This window comes from Chiloscyllium punctatum, chromosome X, assembly GCF_047496795.1.
Source record: "Chiloscyllium punctatum isolate Juve2018m chromosome X, sChiPun1.3, whole genome shotgun sequence".
Taxonomy (NCBI): Eukaryota; Metazoa; Chordata; class Chondrichthyes; order Orectolobiformes; family Hemiscylliidae; genus Chiloscyllium; species Chiloscyllium punctatum.
The window spans coordinates 28348418-28363619 of record NC_092791.1 but is presented as its reverse complement, the minus strand read 5'-3'; the positions used below and the strand labels follow the sequence as shown (position 1 = coordinate 28363619).

General features: G+C 44.0%; 1 protein-coding gene across 7 annotated transcripts in view; it reads left to right on the top strand.

Moving 5' to 3' along the window:
* LOC140471286 (RNA-binding motif, single-stranded-interacting protein 2-like) overlaps nt 1-15202 on the top strand; it is a 247305-nt gene that overhangs the window by 170260 nt on the left and 61843 nt on the right. For all 7 annotated transcript variants that reach the window (XM_072567269.1, XM_072567268.1, XM_072567263.1 and 4 more), the window contains exon 4: nt 6083-6174. In XM_072567269.1, coding sequence (XP_072423370.1) covers nt 6083-6174 — 92 coding nt within the window. The remainder of the gene's footprint in view (nt 1-6082; nt 6175-15202) is intronic.

The window sequence follows — 15202 nt, the reverse complement described above, 5'->3', positions numbered from 1 at the left end:
TAAATTAAACTCCATCTGCCACTCTTTCTTGAAAACATTCAATGTTTTGCTCTTAACCACTTTCTGTGACTGAAAATTCCACAGGGCTCATCACTCTCTGGATGCTGACATTTCTCCTCATCTCAGTCCTAAATGGCCTATCCCATATCCTTAGACTGTGACCTCCCTGTATCTGGACTCCCTAGTCATCGGGAACATCCTCCTGCCTTGATCCTGTCTAGTCCTATTAGAATTTTATAAGTTTCAATGAGATCCCCCTTCATTCTTCTAAACTCCAGTGAATATTGTCTGAATAGACAATAGACAATAGGTGCAGGAGTAGGCCATTCTGTCCTTCGAGCCTGCACCACCATTCGTTATGATTTTGGCTGATCATCCTCAATCAGTATCCTGTTCCTGCCTTATCTCCATAATCCTTGATTCCACAATCCTTGAGAGCTCTATCCAACTCTTTCTTAAATGAATCCAGAGACTGGGCCTCCACTGCCTTCTGGGGCAGAGCATTCCACACAGCCACCACTCTCTGGTTGAAGAAGTTTCTCCTCATCTCTGTCCTAAATGGCCTACCCCTTATTTTTAAGCTGTGTCCTCTGGTTCGGGACTCACCCATCAGCGGAAACATGTTTCCTGCCTCCAGAGTGTCCAATTCTTTAATAATCTTATACGTCTCAATCAGATCCCCTCTCAGTCTTCTAAACTCAAGGGTATACAAGCCCAGTCGCTCCAATCTATCAACGTAAGATAGTCCCGCCATTCCAGGAATTGACCTCGTGAACCTACGCTGCACTCCCTCAATAGCCAGAATGTCTTTCCTCAAATTTGGAGACTAGAACTGCACACAATATTCCAGGTGCGGTCTCACCAGGGCCCTGTGCAGCTACAGAAGAACCTCTTTGCTTCTAATCCCTCATTCTATCCCAGTCCCTCATCATAAGTTGGCCCTGCCATCCAAGGAACCAGTCTGGCAAGCCTTTGTTGCACTCCCTTCATCACCAGAACACCCTTCCTCAGGATGAGGAGACCCAAACTGCACACAGTACTCCAGACGTGGACTCACCAAGACCGTGATACAATTGCAGCAAGATATCCCTGCTCCTGTTCTCGAATGCTCTCACTATGAAGGCCAACATACCGTTTACCTTCTTTATCGCCTGCTGAACTTGCAATGCTTACTTTCAGCGACTGGTGCACAAGGACACCCAGGGCTTGTTGCACCTCTCCCTTTCCCAAACTATTGCCAATCAGGGGCCAACTACCTGTTTTTGCTCCCAAAGTAGATAACCTCACAATTGTCCACATTATACTGCATTTGCTATCTTCTGTATTGCAAAACTCCCCTACTTCCACCTTCTCCAGCTCACCCACCTATCTGACATAGAAAGTCTTCATTATACTTTTGTCCTTTCTCTGCTCAACAGCTCCAACATCCAATATGACTGACCTCACAGCCTCCACCTCTCACTTTGAAAGGATTAAGTTACTCAGACAAATTGAATAGACTAGACCTTAATTCCATCAAATGCAGAAGCTTAATGGATGACCTGTGGTGTTTTAAGATGATTAAAAAGTTCGATTGGGACAATCACAGGAACCATTTACTCTGGAGGTTGAGCTTTAAAATTCAGTGGTTTCAGAGGTGATGAAGCACATCCTCACAGAAAGGGGAATGGAAATCTGAAACATTCCCCCTCCACCAACCAAAAGGAAACTCAGGGAGTCGACTGAAACTTTCAAAACTGGGATTGATGGATTTTTTCGAGGTACAAGCACTTGGGGTTGTGGAATTGAGATAGATAAATGCAGGTAAAATACAATCAAATTAAGTAGCAAGGTGCTGAATGGCCTCCTGTTACTGGTATTCCGTAGTTCATCCAGAAACCTGCTGCCTGTAACCAAACGCATCTCATGTTTTGATCATCCGTCATACCTGTAAAGGTAAAATCATCATAACCTTACCAGCCCATAGGGCTGCTCTCTTATTAGAGAGAATGGTGGTGATTTAACCTGAAGGTCAATGTGACTCTGCAAAGGAAGTGGTTGGGATGCTTCCTGGCAAACTCAGCCAGTGCAGGAATTGAACCTCTGCTGTTGGTATCACTCTGTATTGCAAACTAGCCATCCAGCTAGTTGAGCTAAACGAACTGCACTCTGTACCACATCTGAGGAAGGATGTAAGGGTTGTTGAGAGGGTGCAGAGGAGGTCTAGCAGAATGAGAGGAATCTGAGGAAGAACATATGTATGCAGCACATGGCAATGACCCAGATCTCTCTGCCTATAAGGGTGCTGGAAATGGAGGTGATGAATGATTTTGAAAGGAAATTGGATGGGCACCTGAGGGAAATAACCTTGCAGGAGATAGGGACTGACTGGATTGCTCTGCAGAGAGCTGGTATGAATGCCTCCTTCTGTGCTCTAATGACATTACAATTCAATGACATTGGCTCCCAGTCCACAAACACCTCAAATTCAAAATTGCCACTGCTATGGTTGAAACTTTTCTGTGGATTTTCTCAACCCCCCTCTTCAACCTTGCCATTTCTCTGACTCTGGCCTGCTGTGCGGACATCCCTCTTCATTCCGCCATCAATTGGCCTGGCCTAAATTCTGGAATTCCTTCCCTAAAACCCCTCCAATATCTCCTGAAATGTTGGGCCAAAATTTGGGCTGCCCTTCTTAACATGTTCTTTGTTGCTTGACAACCAAATTGCAGGCTGCAGAAATGCTTCAGTGTGATCTAGGCAAGTTGAGTGAGTGGGCCAATGCATAGCAGGTATTATGTGGATAAATGTGAGGTTATCCACTTTGGTACCAAAAACAGGAAGAGAGATTATGATCTGAACGGTGATAGATTGGGAAAGGGGGAGGTGCAATGAGACGTGGGTGTCCTTGTACACCAGTCACTGAAAGTAAGTCGTGAGGTGCAACAGGCAGTGAAGAAAGCAAATGGTATGTTGGCCTTTATAGCGAGAATATTCAAGCATAGGAGTAAGGATGTCTTGCTGCAATTGTACAGGGTCTTGGTGAGACCACACCTGGAGTGTTGTGTGCAATCTGGGTCTCCTTATCTGAGGAAGGATGTTCTCGTGATGGAGGGAGTGCAGCAAAGGTTTATCAGGCTGTTTCCTGGGAGCAGGACTGACATATGTAGGGAGACTGGATCCATTTAGACTTCATTCACTTGAGTTTAAAAGAATGTGGAGGGATCTCACAAAAACCTGTAAAATTCCAACAAGACTAGACAGGGTAAATGCAGGAAGGTGTTCCTAATGACTGAGGAGTCCAGAACTGGGGGGTCACAGTCTCGGATACAAGGTAGGCTATTTAGGACAGCGATGTGGCGAAATGTCTTCATCCAGAGAGTCGTGGAGCCTGTGAAAGTCTCTGTCACAGAAAGTGGTTAAAGTCAAAACATCGAATGTTTTCAAGGAGAAATTAGATTCAGTTGTAGAGTCATAGAGCACGGAAACAGACCCTTCAGTCCAACCAGTCCATGTTTCCAAACTAAACTCATCCCACCTGCCTGCGTTTGGCCCATATCCCTCTGAACATTTCTTATTCATGTACTTAACTAAATGTTTTTTAAACATTGTAATTGTACCTGCGTCCACCACTTCCTCAGGAAATTCATTCCACACAAGAACTCCTCTGTGTCAAAACCTTGCCCCCATGTCTTTTTAAAATCTTCCTCCTTTCATCTTAAAAAATGCCCCCTAATATTGAAATCCCCTACATTGGGGAAAAGACAGCTGCTATTCACCTTTTCTATACCTCTCATGATTTTATAAACGTCTATAAGGTTTATAAAATAGTTCTTCAGGCTAAAGGGATCAAAGGGTATGGGGAGAAAGAAGGAACAGGGACTGAGTTTGATGATCAGCAATGATCGTTTTGAATGGTCGAACAGGATTGAAGGGCCAAATGACCTACTCCTGCTTCTGTTTTCTCAGTTCCTGTGTTGTCTTTGTCTCTGTGAAGTGCCATGGACCATTTCTCAATGTTAAAATGCAAATTGTTGGGGATCATCTCGATCAAACCCAAACTTTTTCTGCTCACAATATAAAAATATACATTTTACACTGACCATATCCAGGAATTAGGCCCATTCTAACTTCTTAGCTAAAAGACACTGAAGGTCAATTATGGATTGCCAGTGTGGGTTGCCTTTGGCTAATTCAGCCTTTGTTTATGTGTCTTAGTTGCTTGTTTGCTAGGGAAGTTACCTTGTGTGAATTTGCTGTTCAAACTTCTCCTAAAGGGTTCCTCTTCTTCAAGAAGAAAAGTGATACACCGTGCTGCTATAGAACATACAGCATATTGATGAACATATGAGTGAGGAGTAGGCCACTCAGGCCCTCGAGTCTGCTGTATCATTCAAGACAATCATGGCTGATCTCGCTACTACACATACCTGGCTGCCTCTCCTCTCCGTTCCTGATGACCTTTCACCCCATGCTAGTCAAGACCTGAAATGTTCTGGTTAAATTGATAAACCATTTCTTCTACTACAAGGCTGCTTGGCATTTCAAGCTGTCAGTGTTGAGACCTTGAGTCGGAACCAGAGTCAAAGGGCACTGGGGGATGGGGATTAGACATCCCTCTCCTTGAGGTCTGGCTCAATGCCCAATCTGATTCCACAACCAGGAGGAATCACACCTGGGCCTTCCAAAGCAGACCCGATGGGCTGAATGGCCTACTTCTGCTCCGATGTCTTGTGATCTTCTACACTGCTGCACCATCAGCTGCCCAAATCCAATGCTCTGTAAGTTCCTCTGAAGCTTTTCCTTCTCTCCTCCTTTTAAAACACTCAAAACTTTTGGCCATCTGTCCTTGTATGTCCTGACATGGTTCAGTGTCAAGTTCTGGTCTGATTATGATCCCATGAAGCACCTTGGAGCATTTTTTTCATGGCATTAAAAGCGCTATATGAATGCAAGTTGTTGTTGTCAAGAATAAGTATGGCGGGTCATTCAACTGCACGTGGCATCCTGGCCAATGTCGATCCTGTTTTATCCTAAAATTGCACACAGGCATGTTCTCTGGTACAAGTTCTCTGGCAATCAGTCTTCTCTCCCGAAACCAACTTTCACTGCAGCTCAGATCCACACAGGATTCGAACAAGCCTGGGTCAATAGCACATATCCTGGGCTTTGCCTTTACCTGCTGAAGCACTGGGAGGCAAACAGTTACCTCAGTTCACTGGTCTCTACCAGGGTAACAACAATCAATTGTTATGAAGGTAACACCTTCTGCACAACCAGCTTAAAATACCATGAATGAAGTGAGGGGAGAGGTGGTGGATTCCTTCAGTGATTAAAAAGTACTTGAGTATTGCTGTCAAAACAGACATGCTGTTGAAACATTTCCGCCTTGCACTCATTGAGAGACAATGCCACATTTCAAAGAGAACAACAATTTATACAGCATGGGAAGAGGGTGCTGATTGATTGGCAAGCAGATTCTGATTGGTAGAGGTCTTGCCATGGAGAATGCGCTGGGGAACTGTTAACTGCCAAACTTTTGTTTAAATTCAAACCAGGTAAGTCGACTCTGATTGGTCAAGGCATTGCTATGGGAAATGTACCAGGGAATGGACTTCACTAAATGGCATTTGACATATCACACCAATGGTCTCGGTCAATTGGCGCCAGGCATATGCAGGCACCACCACTGACACTGGGCACAGCTGGGGTGGGGGCATCATTTTGCCCAGAGCCTGCACAAGCAGTATCGCAGCAAAGTTGTGCACACAGAATTTGGCAAGCAGTACCAGAGCAAGGTCGCATGCGCAAACGCAACATTGCTTCAAAGCTGCCCTGCAAATTAATGTGGGGGGAGGAGTGGCTGGAGAGTGAGAACCTCAAGTGGGCCCCATCTTATTGCCAAAGCATGTTTACTGGCTGGAGAGGTTTTGTATATGCGTGCCTGTGTTTTGTTTTGGTATCTCAGACCGACCTGCGCCAATCTTTTAGGCCCTGGTTGAATGGCTCTGCCATTCATATGTGCGATTCCGGCTGTAATGATTGTTCAAGTCCAGTTTACCACTGAATCACTTGTATTGATGCTGTTGGATTTTTTTTCAAGGCTATGGGTTTGTGGATTTCGATAGTCCTGCTGCTGCACAGAAGGCAGTGTCTGCGTTGAAGTCCAGTGGGGTGCAGGCTCAGATGGCAAAGGTAAGTGCACACTCTTGCACTTGTAAAGCAGCACTGGCTGCTTAGGCTGACCGCTTTTTGTTGCAGAAGATGATTATTCCCCCATCCCGTTGCCAGTCCTATCAAAAGTTATTTTCTTTTTGGTCACTTATCTAAAACAAGATGTATTAGCATTGGTTGCAGTCCAGAGAAGGTTTACTAGACTGATTCCAAGTATGGAGGGACTGTCTTATGAGGAGCGATTGAGTAGATTGGGCCTGTACTCTTTGGAATTTAGAAGAATGAGAGATGAACTTATTGACATATACACAATTCTTAGAAATTGACAGGGTAGATGTAGAAAGATTATTTCCCTTTGTGGAGAGTCTAAGACCAGAGGACATAATGAGATGTGGCATATTTAAGGTAGAGATGAGGAGGAATTTCTTTTCTCAGGGAGTAGTGAATCTGTGGAATTCTTTACCACAGAGGGCTGTAGATGCTGGGCTATGTGGTATGTTCAAGGCTGAGACAGATTTTTAATCAGTAAGGGAATCAAGGGTTATAGGGAAAAGGCAAGAAAGTGAAGTTGAGGATGCTCAGAACAGCCTTGATCTTATCAAATGGTGGAGCAGACTCAGTGGGCTGAATGGCCTACTTCTGCTCTTACATCTTATGGTCTCCCACCCCCGCCAACTCCCTCCCCTCGTTTATTCTTTGTCAAGATGCATGTATTCACTGACTGTGAGATCAAGTTCAAAACTCAAGCACTTTACTTAGTGACTGCCTAGTTGCCTAGTGACAAGTGACCAGGAACAGCTTTGTGTCATTGGACTCCCTCCCTCATTCTTCTGGAGAGTTCTTACAAGAGACTCCTCACCTACCTCTGCTCTCCATGGCCTGTCCAAGGTAAAACTGATTCTATCAATTAATTCACCAGGTATGGTATTTATTGACCCTCTCTAAATTGCCCCTTGTGAAGATGGTGGTGAGCTGCCTCCTTGAACCACTGCACTCCGTATTCTGTAGGTTGACCCTTCATGCCATTGGGGAGGGACTTCCAGGATTTTGACTCAGTGATAGTGAAGGAATGGCAATATATTTCCAAGTCAGGATGGTGTGTGGCTTGGAGGGGAACTTGCAGGTAGTAGCGTTCCCATATATCTGCTCTCCATACTGTAATGAGAACTGGATGAACATCCTACCACATAGAACACCAGCCAAACCCAGCCGATATCTCTTTTCTTTCCATCCTTGATTTTGCACCCTCCCCTCACACTCACCATTGCAAACTCTTGGCCTACATTGGGGTCCCCATCTCTGAGCATGCAGGTTAAGATCCTGTGATGTTGCATTTGCCCGGATACCATTAGATATTGTCAAATGTGCTGTTGGGGGTCCCAGAGATGTGAAATTGGATACCACCTCCAGCAGAAAAGATGTCATGACCTTGGGTTGTTGTCATCACCAACAGAAGCTAGTGGTATTTCACCTCTGCTAGCAATTTCCTTTGTGTATTTGGTTTGCTTAGTTGATGCTTTCCAATCACACCCTTATCATCCTTTTGTAGTCATAGGCAGAGTGTGTCACGGCTTCTGCCACAGCAATCATGTTATCTGAAGGGATAGATTGGGTATGAAGGTGAAAATTTGATGGGCTCAATGGCTTTCTCTCAATTTCCTCCACTTCCAACATGGAGAGTATTCTCTAATTTCCTCTGCCCCTCCACCACACCAACGCCTTCACCCTGATAGTTAGCCACTGAGCCATAAATAAGGCAGTCAGGCATTCATTGTTTCTTTACTGGACAATCTGGATTTCACCACATTGAAATACTGTAATTAAATATCTGAGCTTCCAAACAGATTGGGTGTTGGTGGTCATGACAATGCTGGCATACAAAATTATGAAGTGTCTAGAGATTCTTGATGTCCTCCTCCAAAAGAGTACAGGAATGAGCAATTAGTCTTCTGCTGAGTGGTTTAGTCACCAATGCCTCAGCTCTTAGTGATGATGAATCTTGTGTTTTGCTCTGTGTGTCTGTTGCTATTTCTATGAGTTCACCGATCTGTAGTAGCAGCAGCCAAGTTCCATGATTATTTGAACTCATCGTATTGACAGGCCACCATCGCTTGTCCTATAGCTATTTCTGTGTTCGTGCATGCGTGGGAGTGTGGGGTAACCCCCCCATTAGTCAACTCAGTTAGGAAGGTCTCAGGCTCCATCCTATATCAAGTCAATTTGAATGGTTGGCATGACATGGGAATGTGGCAATTGGCTTCAGCAACTCTTGTTTGGCGGAGGAATGTCGAGAGGGTGATGGCAGGGAAGTGTTCATCTTGAACCTGCTCCAGATGTGTGCACGTGCGTGAGTGTGTGTATGTAAAAATGTGTGTGCATGTGTGTCTGTGCACATGTGTGTACAAGTGAATTTTATTTTTTTGTTTGGGTATGCATGTAACAAAAACAGAAATTGTTGGAGAAACTTTGAAAGTTGCCACCCAGGTAAATAGTGCTGTGAAGAAGGCATATGGTGTACTGGGCTTTATTGGTAGAGGAATTGAGTTCCGGAGTCCTGAGGTCATGTTGCAGTTGTATAAGACTCTGGTGCGGCCTCATCTGGAGTATTGTGTGCAGTTTTGGTCGCCATACTACAGGAAGGATGTGGAGGCATTGGAACGAGTGCAGAGGAGGTTTACCAGGATGTTGCCTGGCATGGTAGGAAGATCGTATGAGGAAAGGCTGAGGCACTTGGGACTTTTCTCATTGGAGAAAAGAAGGTTTAGGGGAGATTTGAATGAGGTGTACAAGATGATTAGGGGTTTAGATATGGTTGACAGTGAGAACCTTTTTCCGCATATGGAGTCAGCTGTTACTAGGGGACACAGCTTTAAATTAAGGGGTGGTAGGTATAGGACAGATGTTAGGGGTAGATTTTTTACTCAGCGGGTTGTGAGTTCATGGAATGCCCTGCCAGTAGCAGTGGTGGACTCTCCCTCTTTATGGTCATTTAAGCGGGCATTGGATAAGCATATGGAGGTTATTGGGCTAGTGTAGGTTAGGTAGGCTTTGGTCGGCGCAACATCGAGGGCTGAAGGGCCTGTACTGCACTGTATTTTTCTATGTTCTATGTTAAACTCAATCAGTCAGGCAGCATCTGTGGGAAGAGAAACAGAGTTAACCTTTTTGGATCCAGTGATCCTTCAGAACTGTCTATGTATATGTTTATGTTTGGGTGTTTGTGTCTGTGTCTACGTGAATGTCTGTACATTTAAGTGAGTATGCACAAATATGACTGTGTGTGTGTGTGTGTGTGTGTGTGTGTCTGTCTGTCTGTCTGTGATTGAGTGTAACTCTGTGTGTGCCTGTGTGAATCTGTGCATTTGAGTGTGTAGGGATGGACATCTGATGAGAACAGGAAATGGGGAGGGATCCATGCCACCAGTGAGCGCAGAGGCAGATGATATATTTTCACAGCAAGACGCTGACTTGTCAGTGGCTTGGCAAAAATAGGCGCAGAGATGAGATGAGATTTTATTTTCAAAATGTAGAGAGTTGGTGCCACTTGGAATGTGCTGCCTGAGTGCTGGGTGATGGAGGCAGGTTCAATACTAACTTGAAAGCATGGACTGATAAAAGACATGCTTCCATTTACCTTGCTCGACTAGATTCCAATCTGTTCCAAAGAATGCACTATTCACTTGCGTAGTACAGATTATTTTAGGGGTGGCGCATTCCGATGTGAAAGGCACACCTTAATGACATTTGTATAAAATTCCTTCATCTGTTATTTCAATAGAGGCACAGTCCATTTCAAACAAGCAGCCTGATGTACTTATGGGGAAGGAGTTTTGCACAAGCATGTTTGGTGAGCACAGACTAAAGATAACCCCTAGGTCATTTTGAACTGTAGCACTTCACCCTCATCAGGGACTGCCTTTACGCTTTGAATACAACACTCAAACCTTTCATGTCATGGTGCTGCAGCGACATCAGCGAATCAGCGATCACATGACAGTGTCCCATCGCTAGCACTCCACCAGTTGAGATTACTAGGTAGCTGTGCTGTCAGTGACTCAGAAAGCTCCCATGGGAAATGATGAAAAAAGCTTTACTTTTTGCCTGCAGTCACAAGCTTTATTTAAGCATTTTGCACAGAGACATCTGGCTGTTCAGAGAAGGAGGAACTGAGTTGATCACCATTCTCCGGATATGAGCTGGGCCAGCTTTTTATTATCCATTCCTAGTTTCCCTTGAGAAGGTGGTGGTGAGCTGCCTTCTTGAATTGCTGCAGTCCATGTGCTGTAGGTAGACCCACAATGTCGTTAGGGAGGGAACTCCAGGATCTTGATCCAGCAACACTGAAGGAAAGGCGATATATTTCCAAGTCAGGATGGTGAGTGGCTTGGAGGGAACTTGTGTGCAGTGGTGTTCCCATGTATCTGTTGTCCTTGTCCTTCTAGCTGGAAGTGTTCATGGGTTTGGAAGGTGCTGTCGAGGGAGTCTTGGTGAGTTACTGCAGAGCATCTTGTAGGTGGTATGTACTGCTGTTACTGAGGGAATCTGGTTTCAAACTGAATCCAGTTTGGTCAGATCAGCTGAAATTCTTTCTTTGAATTGACAGAGTTAGATTGGCTACTTTCTTTAGCCACATAAGAAGACAAAAGCACAGCTCACTAATAGCTTGGCTTAGAAGTGTTATGCGAGTGGATGTGGGAGTCAGAAGTGCAGTGTTTGTCACACACTCAGCATTTCAGGAAAAGATGTTAATTACAATGAGCAGAGAGTGGAAAATATCTGTTTTACTGAAGAAGTCAAGGGTGAGGGTTGGTTGGTTTGTCATAATCACAGGTTGGGCAGTGTGGGACTAGGGAAGATAAACATAGAGCCAGACGTCTCAGGAGCGAAATCAGGAAACACATCTCCACACAGAGGGTGGTCGAAAATTGGAAACTCTTCTGCAAATGGCAGTTGATGCTAGATCAGTTATTCATTTTAAATTTAAGATGGATAGATCTTTGTTAGTCAAAGGTGTTAAGGAACATAGTAACAGTGACAAATGGAGTTAGGTCAGATCAGCCATGATGTCATTGAATGATAGGACAGGGTCAAGAGTCTGAATGGCCTCCTGCAGTTCCTATGGTGCCAGAATATGTTGACTTTTCTATATATGAAGGGGGCAATAGTGTCTGTCCCAGAATAACAATTGTCTTCACCAGTTGTGATCCAAGGAGGGGCTATTTGCAGTCAGATAATCATAGAATCAAAAGATTTACAGTACAGAAGGGAGACCATTCTGTACCTGCTCCTGAAAAAGCTACCCAGCTATTCCCATTCTTCAGCCCTGTCTCCGTATCCTTCCAAATTCATCCCTTTCAAATATGTATATATTCTCCCTCTTTTAAAGCCTCCTATGGAATCTGCCTCCACCACTCTCAGGCAGCGCATCTCTGAGTAAAGACGTTTCGCCTCATCTCACTCCTAGCACTCTCACTGACGGTCTTGAAATTGTCACCCTTAGTTGCTGACAAAGCTATCAGTGGAAACAGAATATCCTTCTTTACCCTGTCAAAATTGTTCATAGTTTTGAGCACCACAGTAAGATCACCTCTTAATCTTCTCTGCCTCAAGGAGAATAAGCCCAATTTCTCTAATCTTTTCTTGTATCTAAAATCCCTCATTCCTGGTATCATTCCAGTAAATTTCCTTTGAACTGTCTCCAGAGCTTAACAAACTTGCTGAAATAAGGTGCCCAGAACTGAACACAGTATTTCAAATGTGGACTGACTAATGATTTGTAGCGGTGTAGCATCACTTCCTTGCTTTTATACTCTGTGCCTTTATTTATAAACACAAGGATCCTATAAGCCTTCTTAACAACTGTTTCAACTTGCCTGGGCCACCTGAAGATAAACATGAATCCCGAGGTCCCTCTGCTCCTGTACTCCCCTCAAAGTTATACCAATGAGCCTTTATTGTCTCTATATGTTGCCTCTACCAAAATGCATTGCCTTGCATTTGTCTGCATTGAAATTCATCTGCCAAGTGTCTGTCCATTTGGCCAACTTGTCAACGTTCCTCTGAAGTCATTCAGTGTCATCCTTACAATTCACTATTCTTTCTTGCTTAGTACCATCTGCAAATTTAGAGATTTTTGCCCTCAATACCGATCTCCAAATTATAGAGTCATAGAGATGTATAGCACGGAAACAGACCCTTCGGTCCGACCAGATATCCTAAATTAATCTAGTCCCACCTGTCAGCACCCGGCCCATATCCCTCCAAACCCTTCCTATTCATATACCCATCCAGATGCCATATAAACAAGGATCCTGACACCAATCCCTGAGTAACACCACTTTCAACTCATCTCCAGTCTGAGAAGTGTCCAACTTCTAATCCATGCTGCCAAGGACCATCAATCCCAAACATTTCTAATTTGCTAACCAAGCTGCCATGTGGCAACTTACCAAATACTTTCTGAAAGTCTAAATATACGACATGCACAACGCTGCCCTCATCCACTATCTGTGTCACCTCGTCAAAGAATTCAATTAAATTTGGCAGACGTGACCTGCCCTTGACAAAACCATGTTGACTGTCTAGTATTAATTTATTTTTCTCTAAGCGTATATTTACATTATCTCGTGTTATGGCCTCCATCAGTTTACCCAGTATTGATGTCAAGCTGACAGGTCTGTAGTTTCCTGAGTTATCCTTTGCCCCTTTCTTAAACAACTGTGTCACATTTGCAATCCTCTGGGCCCCAGGGACTAATCCTCTATTTAGAGAGGCCTGGAAAATTTCAATCAACTGCTTCCCAGTTTATTCCCTTACCTCTCTCAGTAATCTAGGATGCACCCCATCTTGCCCTGGTGACTTCTGTACCAGGGTGCTGCCAGCTTATAAGCACCTCTTCTTTATTTATCACTAGATTGCTCAGATGCTCAAAACCCACGTTTTCACATAGGCCATTGTCACCATCTTCGAATTTGATAAAAACAGAAGCAAAATATTCATTGAGAACCTTTGCCATATCCTTTGCTTCAGTGAGCAGACTACTCTACTTGCTCTTTATGGGCCCTACTCTATTCTTCACTATTCTTTTACTATTAACATGTTTGAAAAACATTTTGCTGTTTACTTTAGCACAGTTTACCATCTTTTCCTCATGCTTTCTCTTAGTCTTCTTTTCTCTAGGCTTAGCCTCTCTCTTGCATTGAGATACTCTTCTCTGATTTTTATTGCTATTATTATTCCGGTATGCATCGTATGCCTCCTTTTTCTTCCCTATTTTCTCATCAATATTTGTAGCCATCCGGGGTACCTAGCTTTGGATACCCTGTTTGCAGCTCTAGCCCTCAACTCACTATTCAACAACTCTTGAGGTGTGTCTCAGGCTGGGATTTGGTGTAAGGAGAGGGCAATGAAACAGAGCAGGAAACAGAAGATATTTTGCAATCATCCTGTTCGGAGATGTTGTTAAACACCACTACAGCAGGTGGGACTTGAACTCGGGCCTTCTGGTTCAGAGACAGGGACACTACCAGTGTACCACAAGGCCCCTGCAGGGAAACAGAACCAATACTTTCAAATCAATCTGTTCAGAGATGTTATGGCACACCTTTGGAGCAGGAGGAACCTGAACCCAAGCCTACTGGTCAAAGGTAGAGACACTGCCACTGCACCACAAGAACCCTTGGGGACACGAAACATTTGTTAAAAGCAAAGTGTAAGCACCTGAAAATATCCATTGGAGGCCCTGAAGAGTCTGGGTTTGAGGGCTGCAGCAAAAGAAGTCATGACAATATGAGATTAGTTACATAGAGATGGGATCCAGAGTAGGTCCTCAAGCCTGTTCCACCATGCAAACAGAGCATGACTGATTTTCTACTGCAATGCCACTTACCTGCATTATCGCCATACAACCTTAATTACCTTTAATACTGAGAAATGTATTGATCTGAGTCCTGAATGTACTCAATGACTGACCCTCCACTGTCCTTTGGGATAGAAACTTTCCAAAGATTCCCCCTCTCTAAGTGAAGAAATTCCTTTTCCTCATCTCCGTCACATTCTGGTTCTTGGCTTATTAGCCAGGAGAAACATACTATCCACATTCACCCAGTCGAACTGTGTAAGAACTTTGTAAGTTTCACTGAGGTCACCCTTCATTATTTGAAACTCTAGAGAATACAGGCCTGGTTTCCTCAATCCTGGCTCATAAAACAAACCCACCATCCTAGGTGGGATTAATCTAGTGAACCTCTGCTGCACTCCCTTTCTGGTTAGGACATGCTTCCTGAGGTAACAGAATCAAGCCGGCACTCTGTACTCCAGGTGAGGTCTCACAAGGGTCTATACAACTGCAGCAACTTCTGTAGTCATGTTCCCTTGAAATAAATGCCACCATACCATTTGCCTTCTTAACTGCTTGCTCCCATTGAATGCTAACTTTTAGTGACTCATGACTAGGCACACCCAGGTCCTTTTGGATACCTGCACTTTTCAACCTCTCCTCATTCGAGAAATATTTTGCCTTTTTGTTGTTTATACCAAAGCAAATAACTTTGCAGTTATTCACATTATGCCATGTTCTTGCTATCAGTCTGTCTAAACCCTCTTGAAGCCTCCTTGCATCCTCCTCACGACTCACATTCATGCTGGTCTTGTGTCATCAGCAAATGTTTGGAATATTATAACTAATTCCCTCCTACAAATCTTTGCTATAGCTCGCGGACAGCTGTGGCCCCAGCACTGATCCTTATGGTACAACACTTACAACAGCCTGTCACCATGAGAATAATGCATTTCTTCCTCCCCTCTGTTTTCTGCCAGATCTCAATCCAGAGCAGTATATAATCCCCAATTCCATGCAATCTAATTTTGTTTACTAACCTGTGTGGGTCTTCAGAGAACACAATTACACCACATCCACTGGTTGATTATATTGGAGTACTTGTAACAATATAATATGCCCTTGTCAAGCAGTCACAGGTTGATGAGAACAAGTATTGACTTATTTTGGTAGCAGTGAAACCTCTTTTCGGAGGGATTTGCATCTGCATCA